We start from the raw sequence: 23,831 nt of genomic DNA, 5'->3' as shown, positions 1-23,831 counted from the left end.
GGTACATCTCGACCAATGATGAGTAGAATCTCGGCCTCAGGGACTAAAGGGGGAATATGCTCAGCAAGGTCGGACAGATGAGGATAGCCACGAGCTATGGCAGGAGTGGGTATCTCTTCTCTCACATTGGGAATGCTGTCACATTCTACTAGCAGAGGGACATGTACCTCATGTGAGTTATGCCAAGACATGATGGTGTAATTTCTGGTGGTGCGCCCAGAAGCACCCGTTACACCTGCACAGGTAGCTAGACGGTATGAAACCCTTTTGCTCTTCTTGTCGAACAAGTCAAAAATCTCGGATCTTGCTAAAGAGCAATTGCACTGATCGTCTAGGATGGCATAACACCACACTCTGAGCTCTGGCTTACTTTCAGGATAGACTTTCACCAAGAAGGTCTTGGCACAGGATTTACTCATGGAGGTGGGGTTACTGCGGATCAAGGTGCATTTTGAATTGACCGCAGCACCCTCCCCTCCATGAGTCTTGACTACAGGAGTAAGAACATTAGGAAGTGACACTTGGTCGGCTACAGGGAAGTGGGGTGTCTTGTCTTGAGCAACCTCCCTTCCATGCTGTGTTACAGCTTGAGTAGGACTTCTTTTTGCCCTGGGTTCATCGTAGTGTAAGGCAGCCACATGAGTGGAGGCCTTACAGAGCTTACAAAACAGTTTTTCTTTGCAGCTGGAAGAAGGATGGTCATCTTTGCAACACTTATAACACATACCTTTATCACTTAGGAAATCCTTCCTTTCGCTTACAGACAAGGTACGGAGGGCTTTGCAGAAATTTAAACTATGCACGTCAGAGTTGTGATAAATACAAAAACTCCCTTTTCCTGGTTTACCTTGATCAGTGGAACTAGCAGCGTTAACAGACATGTCAGCAACCATGGTCGTCTTACTACCACCGGGCAACTTGGTGTCAGTCTTCTTCACACGTACTTGAGGAAGCTTGGAGGAAGGTGGCTTCTCCGATTTCATAAACCTGTCAGCACCGAGGTTATGAATGGCGAAACATGGATCATTCTTGACCCTTGCCATCTCCTTCACAAACTGTACAAAGAAGGAAAAAGGTGGATACGGTACACCGTAGGTGGTCTTGTAGTTCATAGCCTTGCCAATCCACTTTTCCTGTACATAGAATGGAAGTTTAGCGACAATAGGATTGATACCTGAAGAGGCGTCATAATAGGCAAAGAGAGTACTGTAGACAGGGTTAGCTTTCAAAGCTTCTATCTGGGACAGGATGTCACACAGGTCAAATAGCTTCAATGTATCTTTAGGTGTTAACCTTGGAAAACTGTCTAACTTCCTTTTAATTGAAGTCTCAACAATCTCAGGGGCAGCAAACCTGTCATTCAAGCGTTCCCAGATTCTACTGCACGCTATGTTTGGATCATTGGCATTGGAGGCTCTGATCGTAAGGGCCCATTTTTTTAGATTCAGGACCTAGGTGCTTAATTAACAGATCTATTTCCTTGCGTGAGATATCTAACTCTTGCACGACTTCACCAAAACTCTCTCTCTCCAGACAGCATAATTCTCGGCAGTGTCATCAAACTTAGACAGTCTGCCAAGAAATAATTCCTTCCGCATGAGGAACTTAGTTAAATCAACATAGTTGGAGGGTGTACCTGATCTAGGACACGTACTACAAGGGGGTTTTACTACAGGTTGTGACACAGAAATGCTATGGTTAGCAATGGGTTGCTGTGCAGGTTGCACAGGCTTCACGTTTGCTTGCTCGATGCAAGGTTCAGAACTGAAAGGAACATAGTCAACAGGCCGTGAGTTAAACTTGAGCTCAGAACAGGGTTTGAAAACAGGACTTTCAGGGTTCAAGCCTAACGGATCTTTCTGACTAGCGGAAATATCACCTATACCACCCTGCTGTTCTACATATAGCTGGGTGCGGGTAGCAACTGTTTCTTTTAGTTGATCCCATTCACTGCATGTTTCCCAATCATTGACGGATCCTAGATGCCGAAGTTCGGCTTCGGCTACTTCCAACTCCCTTTGCTGTTCTATGACTTTGAACTTGGCCTGCATTTCAGCCTTTTCCTTTAAAAGCTGACATTCTTGCTCGGCATACTTGACCCTTATACGAGCGGTCTCGACTTTGGCTCATTGCTTCATTGCAACAACACTGGCGCTACTGGAACGGCTTGACCTAACTGACCTTCTTGAACTGCCTTTTATGGATGGGGGTACGCAAAAATCGGAGTGGTTAGTGAGGGTTAAAGGAGCTTGACTGGACTTCAGGTCACCTTGTGAAGAAGGTTCAGTGAGGTGTTCCTCTTCCGTGACTTCAACTGAGGAAGAAGATGCATAATTACTTATTGCCTGACGAAAAGATGCCTGAAAATCCCTGTCTTCATTCCTCACTAATTCAGCACGACTTTCTGAAGTACATTCACACGTTAAGTATTCCAGATACTTATCTACAGTATTCTGGTATACAGCATGGGCCTTGTACAACCAAGGACTAAGATTCGTGTCCTCTAATAAGGCCTGTACCCCATCCCTACTTGCTTTGACTTTGTCTTCATACTGGTCAGTCATTCTCTGGTACCTTTCTTGCCCTTCGGCAGTAAGAGCCCTTACTCTGTAAGAGACAGGCCTTTCATCCATACTGTGAGTGGAGGCCATATTGCCAAGCAAGGAAAACAGTGAGAGACAAGACAGTAATGCAATAAAGAAGGCAAGGAAAAACTCCACTTAACTATGAATGAAACCCGCGGAGTACGTCGTCTAGACCCTCATATATAAGGAACTTGAGGTAGTAGAATTAGAATTGATTACACCTTACGGCGATTCATTCTACGTCAGGCTCACTACACGCATGCTCATATTAAACATACAGAGAACAGGGTTAGGCAATGTAGCTTTGCCTTCAATAACATGCACATTTTTATAAACAATATGGTGGAAAACTTGAGTCACGTGACGTAAACAAAAGTGCGCTTATACATTGTTGCCACATCGACAACTGGAGACCGCGCGAACACACAAACAAGGCGACAAAGTTCACTGATCACTTGATACGTCTATACATTTTTGCCACATCGACAACTGGACCACACGACCACAACAAGGCAACTTCAAACTTCACTAAGCACTGCATGTGTCATTAATTAACACTCGCGAAACTTGTACATTCGAAGGACACGTCGGGCTATGTGGCTGCTGACGACGAAGCGAGTTGAGACGTGGCAACGGTGGACAGGGTGTGGTCTTCCTTTTTGAGCATGGGTGTGGCTTTACTGCTTCTGGCTACCCTTGTTCGCGGCACTCCCCTCATCATTCAGCCTCTTTTCGCGGCCAACTCATTTTCATTTTGGCGCAGCGGACTGGCTTGTTATACACTGGAACGTGGCACTGGTTGCCCTGTTACGAAATTACGTAAGATCATTCACACGGAAGGGCAAGAATGGACTGTTGCTTGGTGCCACGTTTATTTGACGATAGAAAAGAGAGGGGGGTTGCCCCTTTACAAGAGGCATTTTCCTCTTCACATTAGAGGTGCTGCCATTGAAACTTTTGGGGGCAGAAGGGTCATAGGAGATGAAAACTGCAAAATATGGAACGGCGCTAGTTACTAACACAGCTACAAGCCAAACGTAAAAATATAAAAAATTACAAAGAATCTGAACATAAAATATGAGCAGCTTAAGACTAATTCATTATGAATATACAGATAATGTAATATAACAGATTTTCTAAAACTAAATTTTGCTCAAAAAACTTACTGAGTTGGCCGCGAAAAGAGGGTGTTAGCACCTTGGGTATCAGACCCAAACTGAAGCCTAGACGTGAGTTGTGACGTCACAAACAGCAACAGGTCTTTACACAATTTGCTTATTCCTTAATTTTAAAGCAAACATCGTACAAATAATGGGATGTTATCTTGCAACACAGCTTGCAGACAACTTCCAAAGTAGGAATTCGAACAGAAGTGGTCTCTGTTCGAAATACACTTAAAATTAAAACATTACAGAAAACAAAACTGATACCCTTTCCATGGGGAAATGGGCTTAAGACAAAATATATGTAAAAATGGAGATGCACAGAATTATAAAAAGGCCCCGTTACTGCTCGTAACGGCACAATGAATTTGAAGCAATATCTCTATATAAGAGCCCCTTCCCACTTATAAGGGAGGTAGCCAGCCAAGGCATGCACCCACTTCCACCTAATCCACCCCCATCCACTACCCATCATTTCCCTCTCATCTTGAATTTGAAGCTAGGTATGATAATTGGAGAGTAAGAGATAGGAACTTGTGAGTGTTACTCCTTTATTGTATACTGTACTTCAATTAGGTAAATATAGATGTTACAAGAAATCAGTTGTAGATAATAAACTTTAATGTAAAAAATCAAAAGAATTGGAAATGGAAAAAGCTTAGTCTATTGTCCAGGTTTCTTTTGTAGGAAACCCATAGCTCCCAGATAACCGGCAACAACCACTGATTTATTTACCCATAAATCTCTCAAGACAGAAATATTGTGTTGTCTGGGTATGGCTAGGGTGTATGGCATTTACCTAGTTGTATTCTAAGGGAAGGGGAGCTATGCTCGTGGTGTCCCGTCTTCATATCTCATTTTATCTAGACTGTTTTTAAATTCATGTATTGTTTTTGCACACACCACTTTCTCATCTAACTTGTTCCAAATGTCTATTACTCTGTGGGGAAAGCTGTTCTTTTTCAGATATCTTCTATAATTGTCTTTCTTGATTTTCTTTCCATGTCCTCTTGTATTTCTACTATCCCATTTTATTAGATCCTCTCTGTCAATAGTTTCTATGCCTTTCATGATTCTATAAATAGCTATTAAGTCTCCTCTCTCTCTTCTTTGCTCTAATGTCTGTAGCTCAAGTGTAGGATCAGGTGTCTTCTGTTTAAAGGTTGCATCTGGGGCAGTTTGTTTCTGTAGCTAGACCTAGTTTGTGTTAGTGTTGCTGGATGGTGACATGAGGCCTGAATTATGAATATAAGTCATGTGGAGGCAGTAGAAATGAGATGCTTGAGAGCCACATGCAGAATTATGAAATATATAAAATACTATCTATACCCTATTTACCAAAGGTTTTCTCCCTCTTATAAGGGAGGCAGCTAGCCAAAGCAAGGTTTATAAAATACAAATCATGCTTATAACTATCACTTCCAGCAAACTATTTTTTATTTATTCATATAAACAGTTGTGTTTTATGCATATATTTTACAGCGTGAAAGACATCTTATCAAACTTGCTGACCAGCGTGCATTTGAAGAAGGCGATCCCATGAATCTTAATCCAGAATTGGGGCTGGGGGAGCAAGCTGAGCTGCTACCTTATAGCCCCAAATGGGAATTGGCAAAGGAACAAATTGTATTTGGTAGGTAGATGTCCATAGCTACAGATGAAACTATATAGTCATTGCTGACTTTTATAGGAGGTTCAGCAATGTAGCAAGACGAAACACATCCACATCTGGCCTGACAGCTGAAGCTGGTTTACTCCCACCACTTCATTTACATACATTAGTTAACCTTCCTTATCATCTCCTCATGAATGGATAGAGAAGACAAGGAGAAATCCCTGTGGGCTGCTTCAGTTTATCAACTATTTACAATCGCTGTCCATTCACACCAACCTTCTCCCCTCTCCTCCTACTCAACAGACATTCCCTTTTTACCCAAGGCCCCCTTCTTAAAGTAATACAACACAGACAGCAGTCCAGCATTTCTTCTCAGAGATCTGTTGGAAGGTGTAGGGACTACTAGCCATTATGGGACTTTGGGTTTCCCATCAGATGATGATGATGATTATTATTGTTATTATTGTTACTGTTATTATCATTTTCATTATTATTATTGTTATTATTTTTCTTCATCTGTCACACCCCCTTTTCCTTTCTATCTGACTCATCCCCCATCACTTCTTTACTTCCTTCCAAAATATCAATTTATTCTTTTCAAAATTTTCCATGACTCTGATCCATAGAGATATGATTAGAGTCTCAAGATATTTACAGTATAAAACACATGAATCCATATGGGAAGAATTATGTTTGAAATCCAGGGAAGTAGCCAAAGTCAAAAGGCATAATTCTGTTCCCACCCATTTCATTCCCATCCACTCCACTCCCATTCAACACACCTCCCTCTCTCCCTCTTTTGGCTCCCCTGCATCTTGCTCACTGCTTTGGGTCACAATCAATGCAGCAAGACACAGCATCTCCACAACAAAGCTGCTTCATTTAATTGGTGACCCTCCCCCTCTCTCTGTCCCCTCATGCAGAAAAAGAGAAGATGGGGAGAAGTCCCTTCATGCTGCATCAAAATATCATTCACACATAACCACACTCTAACCCCCTCATCCCTCATTCACTCCCTTCCATGCATCACAGCATCATTCATCTACAATCATTCTCCACACACCCCTATCTTGTCTTCTCCCATCCTTTCTCAACAAACATCCCACTCTTTCTCAACACCCCTTTCACCCCTTTTACCTTTTACTTTTCATATCTCAAACGAATCCATAAATAGAATTAGAAAATAAAAGCAGCTGGAAGTCTCATCTTAATCATAAATATATATTTGTACTGGAATAAGTTGAATGTACTAACAATCTTTATTGTGCTCTCTTTGATGTTTGCAGAACGAATGTTGGGTAGTGGAGCCTTTGGTAAAGTGTACAAAGCATCTGTAGCTAACCTCATCCCAGGCCAGTCCAAGACTACAGTGGCTGTCAAGATGATGAAGTGCCGTGGGGACAAAGAACAGCTGAAAGCACTGCGCTCAGAGCTGAAGATTATGATTCACATTGGCAGACACATTAACATTGTTAACTTATTAGGGGCCTGCTCAAAGAACATGGCAGTAAAAGGTAAATTGTAAATTATGCTGTATCTTAGATTAGGTAGAGGAACATTTCAGGTTATACAGGCACTCCTCGTTTAATGACCTACTCGGTTAGCGACGACGCGGAGTTACGACGGGCTTTATGACAGACCAATATTCATTTAACATAAATCTCCCGAAGTTACGACGTCATGTACGATAGTTAAGTTGGCCGAGGCAAATTTGTATGATGTTATAATTGAACTTGTACAATGGATATTAGCTGTGAGGTAAAGTTTTCTGAAGCTTAGGTCTACATTGCCATCCTGCAAGCTGCAAAAACTACCTGGGGTACAGTATATACCGGTAGTGGTAAATTTTTAGTTTCGACCATGGGCGCGATATAGCAATAGAAAATTAATTATTAATTTTGTAAATTATAATGTATCAAAGTAATATGTAATTTTGTGAGCGGAAATAAAAAAAAGGTGCTAAAACAAATTTTGTAAGTAACAAAGTAATGTCGGACGAATGGTACACCATGTTTGTTATGATAGATGCCGATGTCGAAGAAATAAAAGGATGATAAATTCGTCTAACCTAAACTAAACTAGCCTGACCTGTGTTTGATAAATCATTACCTGCAAATTAAATGTCATCCGGCTCGTCCTCGTTGTCGTCGTTGTGAGAGACGTTGGCAGACGACAAGATGGCGTCCCAATCCTATGCTACCGACTTCGTTCATTAGCATATTTTCTTGTAGCATGGTATTTTTTACTTTCATTTCCGCCCACAAAATTGCATATTACGTTGATACATTTTAATTTACAAAATTAATAATTAATTTTCTATTGCTATATTGCGCCCATGGTCGAAACTAAAAAAAAATACCCCGGTATTCAATATGGAATGTCAGCATACACGGATTTGGTCATATACGGTAATTTCGGGAACCTAACCACCGCAAATAAACAGTAAATAAAGCTTTAATGTACTGTATAAAAGAGGGAAAATACACGAAAATAAAGATACATGTATTGCTGGACATTGTACATACAGTACATGTACGTATATGTATACACTTTCGCTTAACGACCAATTCGGTCAACGACGGCGCGCTGGTCCCAATTGTCGTCGTTAAACGAGGAGTGGTTTTACTTGATAAATGAAGTCCGTCAATCAATCTGTTGCCCCTAGTCTCTCTCACAGAAAATTTGTGTTGTTGTCAAGGTATTATTTGTGTGGGGCATTGTTGTTGTTCCCTAGACTTTGTGGCTGAGCAGTCCCATCTCCCTGAGGAATGCCACATCTGGAACAGGGTTTTCCCACAGATCCCTTATAGAGTGTATATTGTGTTGTTGGCATACATGATTGTGTGTTATGCAGTCTTCCATAATGTGTTGTATAGTATGGGGTGAAGTGCTACATCCTAGACAGTCATCTGTCGTGTGGTCATCCAGTCTCTTCTGGTAACTTTGAAGGGCTGGATGGTGGCAGCATTGCAGCCTAGCCAGGTGGACTCTGTCCTCTTAGGGAAGAGATGATTCAGAGGGATGGATATCAGAGGATCTGGCATGCAGCAATGAGTTGTCTTTCAGTTTGTTGATGGAGGAGGGAGTGATATGATTATGGATATGCATCTGGAGGCTGGTGTCTGGTGGTTGGAGAGGAAGAGAAGAGAGTATTTGTGTGTGATATAGGTATTTGGGTGTTGTTTTGATGTTTTTTAGCTTGTGTGGGTGTTCTGTCATGTAGTGTAGTGGGTGGGCTTTGTGAAGGCTGGAGCAAGTGCTTGTGTGCTTCTCATGTTAAGATGATCCTTGACTTTGAGGACTTTTGTTTCATGGTGTAGATGGTCTGTAGGTGTTGTATTTGTGCAACCTGTAATTGTCTTTAGGACTTTGTTTTGTATGGTCTTTAGGGTGTTGTGGTGTATCTTAGTGAAGTTAGGGGTCCATGCTGGGCTTGTGGTGACACGCCACTGGTCAAAACCAGACTGGCCATCACACAACTTGAGCTAGGCCTTTATACTCGCTATAGTTGGCAAGCGTAGTTAGCAAGATGTCTCGGCCAGCCAGCCAGCAGCCAATCATAAACTAGGGAAAGCTCCCCAGGGACCATCGCTGACCCACCAGCCTCCTTTAAAAGGACACCATCTTGCCGAGACGACCAGTTCTCTCCCGGGCATATCTCCAAGCAGCAGTTCTCTCCAGAACTCAAATTGGGTAGATATGATAAGCAGAATCCCCCAAGGCTCTGTATTGGCTCTGATAATGTTTGCTGTTTACATAAATGACATGGATGAAGGCATGGAATGTTATATGAATTTCTTTGTAGATGATCCAAAACTATTGAAGAGAGTAAGTACAGAAGAAGATTGCATATCTTTTCAAGAAGACCTGGACAAAGTCTGGAAATGGAGTAAAAAGAACAAAGTGAATTTCAACATTAAGAAATATAGCATAATGGAATTTGGAAAATGCAAAAATAGAATATCGGGTCAACATAAAATTGGTACAAAGGAAGTTAAAAAAGTAAACTCAGAAAGGGACTTAGGAGTAATTATCTCAAACATCATGACACCAGACAAACATGTTAACAAAATAGTTGGAGAAACTTATAACTTAATAAGATCAATGAAAGAGGCCTTTGACTACATGGATGAGGAAATGGAAAAGAAGATACTAGTTTCACTGGTAAGACCAAAATTGGAATATGCAGCATATCTATGGACACCTAGTGCAAAAAAAGATAAAATGAAGTAAAGAAACTAGAAAGAATTCAAAGAGCAATGACAAAGATGGCACCAACACTTTGCAAGTTGACATACAAACAGAGATTGGACAAACTAAACTTATCAACTCTAGAACAAAGAAGAGAAAGAGGTGATTTGATAACCATTTACAGAATTATGAAAGGATGGAAATCCTTGATAAGGATTACCTACTAAAATAGGACAGAAAAAATACAAGAGGACACAAGAAGAAACTTAACCCTTTAACCTCAGATGACATGATGAAAAAAAGGACATACAGTCGAACCTCGAAAGCCCGGACTAATTGGGGGGAAGGGCGGTCCAGTCATGCCAAAACTCCGGTCATCTAAAATGTCTCCCTAACACCCGTAGATTTTCGTAGCGGTATACGTATAGGTAATGTATATGGCATAGAAACACATAAGAATAATACTCTAACACTGTAATAATAACAAATTTTGTAATAATAATACTATAATACTAATAATTCTGTAATAACTGTAATACAGGCATGTAAATGTACTGTACATACAGTGTACTGTACTGTATTTTTTATTACGTACACTGTAAATATCGAAGGTATGCACGCGGGACAGTGGTGGCAGCCAGGGTTGCTGCGTTTTCTACACTGCCGTGTAGAATGGGAGTGTTGCCATACCGGGGCATACATTTTTCTCGGGCATGTGCAGACTCGCAGCAAACTTGTCAAACTTTGAAAAAATGTTGGTTCTAGTTTTTTTATTCTTGAATGTATATAAGGCCCCCATGCCCTAACATATTCAGTAAGATATAAAAATTATTTTTTATATATTATTATCGCTAAAAGAAAGCTGAAACTTTAGCGTAGAATTATTTTCTACACCGTGAAAACGTATCTTTTGGGGTATAATATTTTATAAGTAACACAATTACCAATAAAAGTCATATTTTGATGTACCATTTATTATTTGATAACTAGTTCTATGATTTTTAAACAAAAGTTTGAGTTTTTGAATGTTTTGAACAGCCTGCTGATATGTAGAAAAAATTTCCTCATGTCCTTGTGCAGTTGCCACATGCCGCTATTCTACTACGTTTTGGTACAAAATCCTACGAAACGGCAGCCCTGGTGCTAAAAGAAAGCTGAAACTTTAGCATAGAATATTTTTCTACACCGTAAAAACGTATCTTTTGGGGTATAATATTTTATAAGTAACACAATTACCAATAAAAGTCATGTTTTGATGTACCATTTATTATTTGATAACTAGTTCTATGATTTTTAAACAAAATATGTAGAAAAAATTTCATGTCCTTGTGCAGTTGCCACATGCCGCTATTTTACTACATTTTGGTACAAAAGTTTACGAAATGGCAGCCCTGGTGACGGCTTGACGGGGCCAGGTTTGAGTACACATGTACAGCCGTCGCTGCCACCTACCAGACAAATAGGGAACTTTGCTTGAAAAGTCTGCCCTTTGTTCATTTCGATCGGTCATACAAGGGTCCGGGCTTTAGAGGTTCGACTGTACTTTGAAATCTAAGAAGAAAAAAAAAAATCTAGTATCTAATTGTTTATAGCAAGGGCTAGCATGAAGAATATGAAAGCATTTCAGTGTCTCTCATGACTACACATATGTATAGGTATTTTATAAAGTACATTACCATATCCGGTTTTTCGTATCTACACAACAAGCGGCTGGCATGAGTTGAATTGGTTAAGAAAGACAGTTACAGAAGAGATCTGAAAAAAAAACAGCTTTCCACACAGAGTAATAGATACATGGAACAAATTGAAAGAGGAAACAGTGAGTGCTAAAACTATACATGATTTTAAGAAAGAACTGGATGCAGAAAGATACAACTATGGGTCACTACGAACATAGCTCTCCTCCTGCAAAATACAACTAGGTAAATACTTGGAACAAACTGGATGAAACAGTAGTGTGCAAAAACCATTCATGAATTTAAGAGCAAACTAGACACTGCAAAATACAAAAGCAGGACACCACAAGCGTACCTCCCCTTCCCATAAAATATAACTAGGTAAATACACATCATAACTGGTGACCCTGGAGTAACCATTTTGCATGGATAAGAGTAATGAGTAGATAATTAATTCAAAGTGATTGTTGTGTTTTGGAACTGTGGTAGTCCAGTGATGCCTTCAATACTTTGTGTGATGTACCTAATAGATACTGTATTGACAACGAATAAAAAAGCTCACCCTTTACACATCATTCAGCCTCATCCTTTACCCAGACCAATGAGCAGCCTATCCACAGAAACCATGTTGCAGAACGACGCCATGGCACCACCCATCCATTTGCTTATGCCACTTGTGATGCAAACAACAGCAGCAGCAGCATTGATGCCCACATGAACATCATCACTTCCAGTAGCAGCAGCAATCATCGTTCAACCCCCACAATTTGATAAAACTTCCCCAGCACACCAATTTCTTCTACACACACACCAGCAGCAGTTGAAGTAGGATGTACAAAAAGAAGCTCTGAAAGTGCTAAGCAGTGATTCGTTGGCAGAAGAATTTGAAACTGGCTCTAGTTGTATTTACTAAAAAGTGGGAAGGGAGAATGAATTATATGACCAAAATGTAACTGTCTTTGTGATTTAAGGAATAAAGAACCAGCAAAGAGATGCCTGGATGTAAGTAGGGTGGAATCACCACTGGGGGTGATCCCCAAAAGGATATGCCTGAACGAAACCCCAAAGACATACCAAAAGTTTGAAGAAAAAAATTATTTTTTGGTTTTGACAGAGATGGTGGAATTATGAATAGAGAGATAGAAATAGACAGAGAGCCCAGGTTTAAAAATATAATGAGAAATAGAGAGATAAACAACTTATTAGATGAAATAATTGAACTAAAAAGTGAGTATAAGGTGATGTATAAAGAAGTAGTCCTATTAAAGAGGGCAAATGAAGAGACTAATGTCAGGGAGATAGATGATTTGAAAAAGGAGCTAGATAGGATCAAGGGAGAAAAGGAAAGATTGAAAAATGAAGATATAAATAAAAAAGAGGCATTAAAAAGAGAAACAAAGGACCAAATACAGGCAGTGACTGAGAAAGTGGAAGAGAAGATCAAAGAAAATTATTTCCAAGAAATAAAGAAACAGTGGAAAGTAGAACAGGAAAATAAAAAATTATCTTTTAAAGAAATAGTGGAGCAACAAGTCAAGGAAAATGCTAAGGAAACAGTAACTAAAGTAATTAAGGAGAAAGGAAATTTGGTTAGGGACATGGTGGATAAAAAAGATGCATTGTAATCTTTGGCATTAAAGAGAAACATGATGTTCCTAGATATCAGAGAGAAAAAGAGGAGAAAGAGATCACTAAAGAAATTCTGAAAGAGATTCAAGAGGAAAGGCAGAATATAAATAAAGAAACTGAGGAAATGTATAGAATAGGAAAATACTCAAAAGAAAAAAAAATATAGGCCACTAAAAGTAAAACTTGGGTCTCAGATGATAACAGAGGAAGTACTATCTAGAACAAAACTAGCAAATAGTGAACATTACAAAAAGGTATGGATAAAAAAAAAGAAATGAGCGATGAAGAAAAAGAGAAAGAATAGAAACTTAGAAATGAAGCAAATAAAAAAAAATGAAAGGAAAACTGAGACTGAAAAGAATTGTTTTTTTAGGGAGAGTGGCGAACCTGAGGCTGAGAAAATGGTATATCAAGAAGAAGGATACAAAGTAGACAGAAAAGGATGTGAAAGGAAAAAGCTAAAGATAGCTTATACCAACATAGACAGAATGATATCAGGACTGAATGAATTGAATGACTATCTGACATTAGAAAAACCAGACATAATGGGAATTGTGTAATATCTTAAACAATTATTTTTGCTCGGTATTCGTAAACGAAACACCTCAAAGTGAATACCAAACTGAAACCTGTGAAAAGTCTAGGGTAAACTTACTATGGTAAATATAACAAAAGAAAAACTTAAAAGGTGTATAGATAAACTCAAAGTTAATAAAACACCAGGGCCTGATGGTTGGCATCCAAGAATCTTAAAGGAAATTAAAAATGAGATTGTTGTTCCATTAGAAATTATTTTCAAGAAATCCATCATATCCGGAGATGTCCCAAGAGAATGGAAGCTAGCTAACGTTACTCCCATATTCAAAAAAGGTGACAAAAAGAAGCCAAATAACTATAGGCCTATAAGTTTGACTTCAATCGTAGGAAAAATAATGGAAACCATCATCAGAGATGCTATCAAACATCATTTAGAAAGTAACCGTTTGATAAATGATAGCCAACATGGTTTCAGACAGAAACGTTCTTGCATTACTGACTTGAATTCTACAACACAGTTATCTCGAATTATGACAAAAGAAACAATATAGATTTAATATATCTAGACTTTGCAAAAGCTTTTGATACTGTCCCACATGAAAGACTACTTACTAAATTAGCTTTACACGGAATAAGTGGTAGCCTATTAAGTTGGACTAGTAATTGGTTGAATGGTCGAAAACAGAGAGTTGTTTTAAATGGAAAACTTCTAGATGGAAAAATGTTACAAGTGGAGTTCCTCAGGGTTCCGTTCTTGGACCACTTCTATTCATAGTATATATAAATGATATAGACCATGGACTAAAATCTACTGTTTCCAAATTTGCTGATGATACAAAACTGTGCGGAGTGGCAAATGATCACTCAAACCAATTAGATATTCAAGAAGATTTAGATCAATTACAGCAATGGTCTGAAAAGTGGCTAATGAAATTTAACACAAGTAAATGCAAGGTAATGCACATAGGTAAAAATAACAGTAAGTACGATTACAAGTTATTTGGAAATTCGTTAACAAAAGTAGATAGTGAAAAAGATCTCAGCATAATTATCAGTAACGTCCTCAAATCATCCAAGCAGTGTATTTCAGCCTCTGAGAAAGCAAATAAGATTTTAGGACTGATTGCCCGATCTTTTGATTTCAAAAGTCCATCACTCATTAACAAGCTATATAAATCGTTAGTTCGTCCACATTTGGAATATGCTGTTTCCTAATGGTCACCGAATCTCATTAAAGACATTGACAGACTGGAAAAAGTACAACGGTGAGCCACAAAACTGATTCCAAATATCAAAAATAAATCATATGAAAATCGACTAAAACATATGAATCTGTTTTCCCTAAAAAAGCGTAGACTCAGAGGTGACTTGATACAGGTCTTTAAGATTCTAAAGGGAATTGACATCAAAAGTGACAAAATTTTCACATTGAATGAGAATCAGACAAGAAACAATGGTCTCAAACTATCCTGAAATAGAATCAATTTGGAAGTAGGTAGAAACAACTTTGCCAACTGTGTAGTTAATGAATGGAATAAACTTCCTGCACAGGTAGTGCAATGTATTTCAGTTCGAAGCTTTAAGAATCATTTAGATAAACAGCTAAGCAAGATGCTGTAATGATTTTAATTTATTTTATATTATTTGTTTTTGTTTTGTTATCATTTGTCTGTCTGATTTTCATTTATTATTAATATGTCAATTTATTATTATTTACTATTTGCCTGTATGTTTATTATTTAACTATACCTATGCATTTATTTATGTATTTTATTTGTTATTTACATTATTATAGTTTTTATTTAATATATATATTTTTTTCGCATCCGACATAGATATAGACCAAAAGGTCTCCTGTCGGCATGCTCCGCCTTTGTAATCATTTGTAATCCTTTGTAGAAACTAAATTAAAAAATCCTCTACCACCAAATACTGTGGGACAAGGTCTATACAACCTGTGTATTTTGTCTGTTAGTTCATCTATATATTCTTTCAATATCCAATTTGCAATTCCACCCCATGTGACTTTCTGACATCAAGGTTTTTTTTATTTGTTCCCTTATTTCTTTCATTGTGGGGGATCTTTCTCTCTGTCCTTCCTCCCAATTTTGTGAGCTTTCAGTTGTGAATACAGATTTAAAATGTTTTATCATAATTTCAGCCATTTCTACATCTATATATTCTTTATTTCCTTTGCGCTGTTTCACTATTTCATGTTTGTCTTTTAGTTTGTCATTTACATATCTGTAGAATAGTTTAGGTTGGTCCTTGCATTTTTCTATTATGTCTTTGTTGTAGTTTCTTTTTTCTTCCCTCTGTATGTTGTTTACATATTCATTTCTTAGTTTGATGTATGCTTGCTAATTTTTTTTTTTTTTTTTTTTTTTTTTTTTTTTTTCTCACTGCATGGTGCTTACAGTTGGGGCAGTTTGAATCTTTGGCCAAACCTATTCAGTGTGGGTATTGTTTTAAGGCTGGATGGTGTCCTGAGTGCAGGAGTGCTAGTGTGATTCTTATCAGGTATGGGAGTGGTTTTTTTTTTTTTTTTTTTTTTTTTTTTTTTTTTTTTTTTTTAGGGCTAACGACTGGGGGATGTCGTTGGAGTTTTGAGTTTGATTATCTGTCTTGCACAATATATCTTCCCTAAGTGACTTATGGTTCCACCCAGAGGCTTTTGCCAGTTACCTGAAGGCCACAGGTCTTCTGCAAGAGAGACCAGAGCAATAGATTGATTAATTATGGCAATGAAATTAATTTTTCTCTCTTAATTCCAGGTAAATATGGTACAATCTAAATATTTTTGCAACACCTTGCAGTTCTTATCTCTCACCTACCTTTCTCATGATCTTTGTATCATCTGCAAACATATTAGCACAGCTAAAGTACTATCCATCATCATTCACATTGTGTCTTATACTGATGAGGCATGGGAAAATTAAGATAAAGAACAAGAGAACAAAGGAAGACTACCACTACTGTATATTCCAATACTGGATGGATTAGGGTCTGTGATTTTTCTCATCTCTTCATCTATGTAATGAAAGTCACCTGTATACTTTTTTCAACAATTCATAAGTCTCCCCATAATATTACTTGTATGTTTGTCAAATGACAGGGTGTCCCTAATCTTTCTCCTATTTTGCCTATGTAAATGACTCATTTCCCATTAAATAATTCAACATTGTTCTTTGTGAGCTAGCACCCATTTCCAAAGCCTTTCATTTTCCAGCATTGAAATTATCTTTCCACTCTTGGCTCCTCTTACAAATGAGAAGGGGTCTTATGGTGTATGTATATATGTACATAAACCTTTTTACAACAACCTACAGCCCTCCTTATCTCTTATTCTTCTCAAGAACTTTGCATCATCTGCAAACATGTTTTCATAACTTATCGTAGCTACCATCATCACTATATATATATAAAAAAGTATAGGTTTTCATTGGTGATTAATGTTACATCTCACAATATTTCATCTCCGTGTACCAAAAGATGTGAAAATAACTTAAACATCAATTCTGAAGCTAACTTAAACTTTTTTATATATAACCTTGTCTTATTTGTGAGCTCAGACAAGAATCAGAAGAGCATGTGTTCAAGATTTACAGTATATTGGTACTGCATTGTTATTTTCTCTTTCTTTTCTAGGAGAACTTCTTCTTGTGGTAGAGTATTGTAAATATGGATGCCTTCTGAGTTATATGCAGCGCCATCGAAGGGAATTCATTAACCAGATAAATCCAGTTACAGATAAGATAGATCAGACTATTATAAGTAACAACGATGTGCGATGTCGACAACGCAGTGGATCACTTCTCAGGCAAGGATCTCAAGTCACCCAAGGGGGACTAATTCAGTTCTTACCAGATAGGCTTTACTCCAGTAATAAATTACCATCATCACCATCCTCTTCATTTTTCTTCAAGCAAATGATAGAAGCTGAACTATATTAACATTACTCAGATAACACAGTAATATTGTCATTTACATAATTAGGTTTTATGCAGTCAGCATTTTAGGGACTTAAGTGGAACTCCAAAGAACCAGTCTTGCAGCTTTTATATATATATATATATATATATATATATATATATATATATATATATATATATATATATATATATATATAAAAGACTAGTTTGCATTCAGGAAAAAATGCAAATAACTTTTAGTTTCTACTATACCTCATTTCTATTCTTCTGTCTATCTATATACCAAGGACTTTTCCCCCCTTTACCAGGGAGATAGCCAAGTCAAAAGGCATATACCCATTCCCACACTTCATTCCCATCCACCACACTTTCCTCTCTATCATCATAGCTCCTCATGGATGACAGGTCATCCCTGCATCCTGCCCACTGCCCTGGGTCAGTAGCAATGCAGCAAGACACAGCATATCCACAGCAAGGCAGCTTCTTTTAATGGCCAACCCCCCAGTCCCCTCATGCAGAAAAAGAGAAGACAGGGAAAAATCCATTCGGGTTGTGTCAGAATATCATTCATACATAACTACTCCCTAAACCCCCTCCCTTCCTTGCATTACAGTATTATCTATACACAGCCATTTTCCACTCACCCCAATCTCCTGTTTTCTCCCCTCCTTGCTGAACAGACATTCCCCTCATGCTCAAAGCCCCTTTCACCCCATTCATCCATCTCATCCTTGGTCGTTCCCTCAAGTTCACTCCTTGCACATCTGCCTTCCACACCTATTTCACTAATCTTTCTTCACTCATTCTTTCCATGTGTCCAAACCATCCTAGTACTCTTTCATTAGCCCTATCTACCATCTCCTTTACCACCCCAGCTTTCCTCCTCACCTCCACATTTCTTACTCTGTCCAACTTAGTAACCCTTACCATACTTCTCAGACATTTCATCTCATACATATACCAAGGCTTTTTCCCCCTTACAAGGGAGGTAGCCAAAAAGAAAAAGGCATAAAATAATTCCCACCCATTCCATCCCTGAATACACTCCACTCCCCTCCACCCTCCCTCTTATCTTAGTACCTCCTGGATGACGGGCCATCCCTGCACCTTGTCCACTGCCCTGGGTCAGAAGCAGTGTTGCAAGACACAGCACATCCACAGCAAGGTCGCTTCATTAAATCGGTGGCCCCCCTCTCCGACCCCCCATGCATAAAAGGAGAAGACAGGGAGAAATCCCCTCAGGCTCCATCAAATTTTGCTCACACATACTACCTCACCCCCCATCCCCCCACCCATTCCACCTCATGCATCACAACATCATCCATATATAACCATTCCATTCACCCCTGTCTTCTGTCCTCTCCCGTCCTTCCTCAACAGACATTCCCCTCTTCCCCAAAGCCCCTTTCACCCCTTCCATCCACCTAATCCTAGGACATCCCCTCATGTTCACTCCCTCCACATCTGCCTTCCATACCTCTTTTACTAGTCTTTCTTCACTCATTCTTTCCATGTGTCCAAACCATCCTAATACTCTTTCATCAACCCTATCTCCCAACTCCCTTTCCACCCCTGTTCTCCTCCTCACCTCCTCATTTCTCACTCTGTTCTGCCTAGTAACCCCCATCATACTTCTCAGACACCTCATCTCAAACACATTCAAACTCCTTTTCTCTTCCTCTCTTATGTTCCATGTTTCTGCCCCAAACAGTGCTGTTGGCACAATCACTCCTTCATACAACTACAGTCTCCTCTTAGCATTCATTCCCAAGTGTCTATTCCTCATTACACTTTTTAATCCACCAAGGCATTTACTTGCTTCTCTCAATCTACATTCTACCTCCACCTCCACTCCACCCCCTCCCACCACATTTGCACCCAAGTATCTAAAACTATCCACTTCCTCTAGTCACTCTCCCTTAATGCTCACTTCCAGTCTGCTGCCACTTTCACCCCTTGTACATCTCATCACCTTACTTTTACCCACATTTATCTTCAGCTTTCTTCTATCACACACTCTCCCAAGCTCTGTCACCAACTTCCTCAATCCCTTCTCCGATCCTGCGCAGTGTCGTCCGCAAACAACAGCTGGCTCACCTCCCACTTTTCTCCATTTTCTTTAACCAACTCCAATCCCTGACCCACCACCCATGTATTTACCTCTCGCACCACCCCATCCATGTACAAGTTGAACAGCAAAGGCAACATAATGCATCCCTGACAAAGTCCCACCTTTACCCCGAACCACTCACTCTCTCCATTTCTAATCCTGACACATGCTCTACTACTCTCATAAAAACTCTTGACAGCTCCTAGAAGCTTTCCTCCTTTCCCGTATATCTGCAAAACTTCTCACAGTGCCTTCCTTCTACCCTGTCGTAAGCCTTTTCCAGATCCATAAAAGCCCAAAAAACATCCTTCCCCTTTCCTATAGCTTTCTCACATATCTGTCTTAACACAAAAATCTGATCTACACAACCTCTACCCTTCCTAAATCCACACTGTTCCTCACCAATTACTCCCTCTGTTCCTCTCCTAATCCTTTCAATCAAGACCCTTCCATAAGCCTTCCCAACTACACTTAACAAACTAATCCCTCTGAAACTACTACATTCACACTTGTCCCCTTTTCCCTTGTAAAGTGGAACTATACAGGCACTCCTCCAGTCCTCCGGCACTCTACCCTCTCTCCAGCAAACAGTAAATAACCTCTCCAGCAAACATTAATTAACCTCACATTTCATCTCAAACACATTTAAACTTTTCCTCTCTGCCTCTTAAATTCCAAGTCTCTGCCCCACATAGTGCTGTTGGCACAATCATCTCTTTATATAATCTACTTGCATCCATTCCCAATTGCCTATTTCTCATTACCCTTTTTAATCCCCCAGTGCATTTACTTGCTTCTCTCAATCTACAATTTACTTCCACCTCCATTCCTCCCTTTCCTGCCACATGCAACACCAAATACCTAAAGCTATCCACTTCCTCCAATCTCTCCCCTTTCAGACTTACCTCCAATTTGCTGCCATCCTCTCCCCTAATACATCTCATCACCTTTTACCCATATTTACCTTCAACTTTCTCCTGTCTATACCTTCCCAAACTCTATCACTAACTCCATTAATTCCCCCTCTGCCCCTGCCTCAAGCATTGTTGTCAACAAACAACAACTGGTTCACCTCCCACTTTTCACCATTTTCTTTAACCATCTCCCATCCCCTGCCCATTACCCTCACCTTTACATCCTGCACCACCCCATCCATGTACACATTGAACAGCCATGGTGACATGACATATCCCCATCGCAGCCCCACCTTTACCTCAATCCACTTGCTCTTTCCATTTCCAATTCTAACACAGGCCCTTAACAACTTTCCCCCAATCCCATATATCTACAAAACCTATAGTGACTTCCTGTCTACCTTGTTATAAGCCTTTTCTAAATTCATAAAGGCCCAAAAAACATCCTTAAATTTACTAAAGCTTTCTCACATATCTGTCTTACCACAAAAATCTGACCTATTCAACCCCTACCTTTCCTAAACCCACACTGTTCATCACCAATTACTCCCTCTATTCCTCTCCTAATCCTCTCAATTAAAACCTTCCCATAAGCCTTCCCAACTACAATCAACAAACTGATTCCTCTGAAACTTCTACACTCACATTTTTGTCCCCTTTTCCCTTCTAAAGCAGAACTATGCAAGCACTCCTCCAGTCCTCTGGCATTCTACCCTCCCATAGACAAACATTAAACAACTTCACTAGCCAGTCCACTAATACTGCATCCCCCTTCTGCAGACACACTACATGACACCCATTTAACCCAGGTGCCTTACCTGCTGTCATCATTTTAATAAGTACTTGCGCCTCATTTTTTGTTATTTCTCTTCCATTTTCCTCACCCATCACAGTCATTTTCTCAGCACTTCCCACTGCTCCCACCAATCCCTCTGTATCCTCCTCCATATATAACAGCCCCCTAAAATACTCTGCTCATCGTCCTCTTACCACCTCTTCTGTTATCATTTCTCCATCTACACCTTTTACCTTTTCTTCTTTACTTTAGTTGCCTCCCCTTCCTCTCTTAACTTTCTTGCAAAACATCTTTTTATTATTTTTAAGATTTTTTCATACTCCACCCCCATTTTATATTTGCGTTCCTTTTTTTGTCTCCTTTATCATGTTTTGGTTCTGTTCTTTTTTCTTTGTGTCTCTCATATGTTTCTCTTATCCTACTTTGCAGCCAGTCCATGAATGTTCGCTTCTTCTCTTCTACAACCTTCTTCACTTCATCATCCCACTACTCATTACCCTTTGTTCTATTTCCACCCAACCTCCTTCTTCCATATACCATCATTTCTATTTTTGTTCTCCTTAAATTTCCTTTTCACCATCTCTGACTGCCTTCAGCACAGTATTGTCCCCAATGATAGAAGTGCTTGTTAAAAATATTTAGATGATACAGTTCTGAAAGATTTAAGTTGTATTACTGAAAAGTGAACTATATAAAGTTAAGTTATGCACACCTTTGCCTATTTGATACAAAATTAACCTTCTCATTATTAACTCAGCCGTCGTGCAGTATCCCGCCAGTCACGTATTAAATATGCAGCACTACAGTTCAATCCAGATGGAATCACCTACACAGCAGAACCTGCTGGCACTATGTCTGACTCATCCTCCAAACCAGGGAGTCCCCAAGTTACCTCTCCAACTCTTAAAAGCAATACAAGTGGCATAAGTTATCCAGAAACTGTTGATACCAGTGTTGGCTCTCCTGTTCCAAACAAGGATCAAGTTTCGTGCAATGGCGACTCAGATCCATTTAGTTTTATGAAGAATGGATTCTCTACAACTTCCTACCGACAGCGCAGTGGCTCAGGATCTTCAATGGGACTTATGTCTGATATGACTTGTATGACAATGGGTGAGAAGTTATGCTTTGTAACCTGCTTCTTATATAGACATGCCTGCCAATGTTAACCCCATTGTATACATCTATTTGTAATGTACAGGAAAAGAGATACACTCATAGGGCTCAACCTCTTTATCTTATTTAATCAAACTAATGTGGGAGGAATATGACAGAAATTTTTTAATGCAATAAAAAGATGACTTGGAAGGAAATCAAGAATTGGGGAGCTGAGTAAAGTAGAGAAGAAAAGGTAAAAGGAGCAGATGGACAGATCTTGATGAAGAGGAAGCAATAAGGGGGAGATGGGAGGAATATTTTAGAGAGCTGTTGAATGTGGAGGAGGATAGGGAGGGATTGGTGGTAGCAGTGGGAGGATAAGAAAATGAGTGATGGGAGAGGATTCATCACAGCATCATCTATACACAACCCCTCTCCATTCACCCCTATCTTCTGTCCTTTTTTGTTGTACCAGCACTTAATGTACAGTATACTCTTTCTTGCTTCTGTTTTGGTACATATTTGTTTATTCCCTCATTATAAATTTCTTTTAGTATGTTCCATTTCTCTTCCATCTTTGTTTCTTCATTTAAGAAGTTTTCCCAATTTGCATTTAAAGATTTTTCTGAGTTTCTCAAAATCCATTTTGTTGTACATTTGTCTTTCTTTTACATGTTTCTCATTTTTTCTCAAATCCATTTGTTCTTTTAGTTTGAATTCTATTAGTAAGTGGTCACTCTTCCCAATTGGAGTTTTGTAATCAGTTCTGTCCACAATATCAGGGTCTGACATGAATATTATATCTAGTCTCGACAGTTCCTCATTGCTTCTATATCTGATATTTTCCTTTACCCATTGAGTCATTATGTATTCAATGGTCATATCCAGTAGTATGTTTCCCCAGAGGTCTTCTCCACCCTTCACCATCATTTCTTCCCAACATATTTCTTTTGAGTTAAAGTCACCCATGATTACTATATTTCCTTCTTTCAGTAAATCAATTAGTACATTCTTTATGTCTTCCAACAGTTTGGAATGATTACTCTCTGTCCAAGACTGTGTTTAGGGTGTTACATATATTACTACAAATCTACTTTTCATGTCACTGTTTTCAACTTTTATCATGATTCCACATTATTTTTTCCTTCTGTTATCTTAGTCACATTTAAACCTTTCTTAGTCAAAAATATTACTCCTCCACCCAGTTTCTCCTTTCTATTTTTCATCCAATGGCTGTATAGACCTTGTCTCACAGTGTTTGGTGGTAGAGGACTTTTTAATTTCATTTGCACAGTTCCCATTATTGTCTGGTTTTTCTAAGGCCAGATAGTCGTTTAATTTGTTCAGTCCTGAAATAATGCCATCTATGTTAGTATAAGCTATTTTTCATTTTTTCCTTTCTCATCCTTTTCTGTCTATTATGTTTCCTTTTTTTATAAACCGTTTTTTGAGCCTCAGGTCCAGCACTCAAAAAATAATAATTCTTTTTAGTCTCTATTTTTTTTTCTTCTTCATTTCTAAGTGCATTTTCTTTCTCTTTTTCTTCATTGCTCATTTCTTTTTTTATCCATACATTTTTGTAATG

General features: G+C 38.9%; 1 protein-coding gene across 6 annotated transcripts in view; it reads left to right on the top strand.

Moving 5' to 3' along the window:
• Nucleotides 1-23,831, top strand: part of LOC143027089 (vascular endothelial growth factor receptor 1-like) — a 269,766-nt gene that overhangs the window by 205,546 nt on the left and 40,389 nt on the right. For all 6 annotated transcript variants that reach the window (XM_076188039.1, XM_076188042.1, XM_076188038.1 and 3 more), the window contains 4 exons: nt 5,231-5,381; nt 6,650-6,877; nt 17,045-17,216; nt 21,906-22,261. In XM_076188039.1, the coding sequence (XP_076044154.1) occupies nt 5,231-5,381; nt 6,650-6,877; nt 17,045-17,216; nt 21,906-22,261 (907 nt within the window). The remainder of the gene's footprint in view (nt 1-5,230; nt 5,382-6,649; nt 6,878-17,044; nt 17,217-21,905; nt 22,262-23,831) is intronic.

Source organism: Oratosquilla oratoria, chromosome 7 (assembly GCF_046742065.1).
Source record: "Oratosquilla oratoria isolate Oo_2021 chromosome 7, ASM4674206v1, whole genome shotgun sequence".
In the NCBI taxonomy this organism is placed as follows: Eukaryota; Metazoa; Arthropoda; class Malacostraca; order Stomatopoda; family Squillidae; genus Oratosquilla; species Oratosquilla oratoria.
The sequence above is the reverse complement of the archived record's forward strand: the minus strand, read 5'-3'. Positions and strand labels throughout refer to the sequence as shown.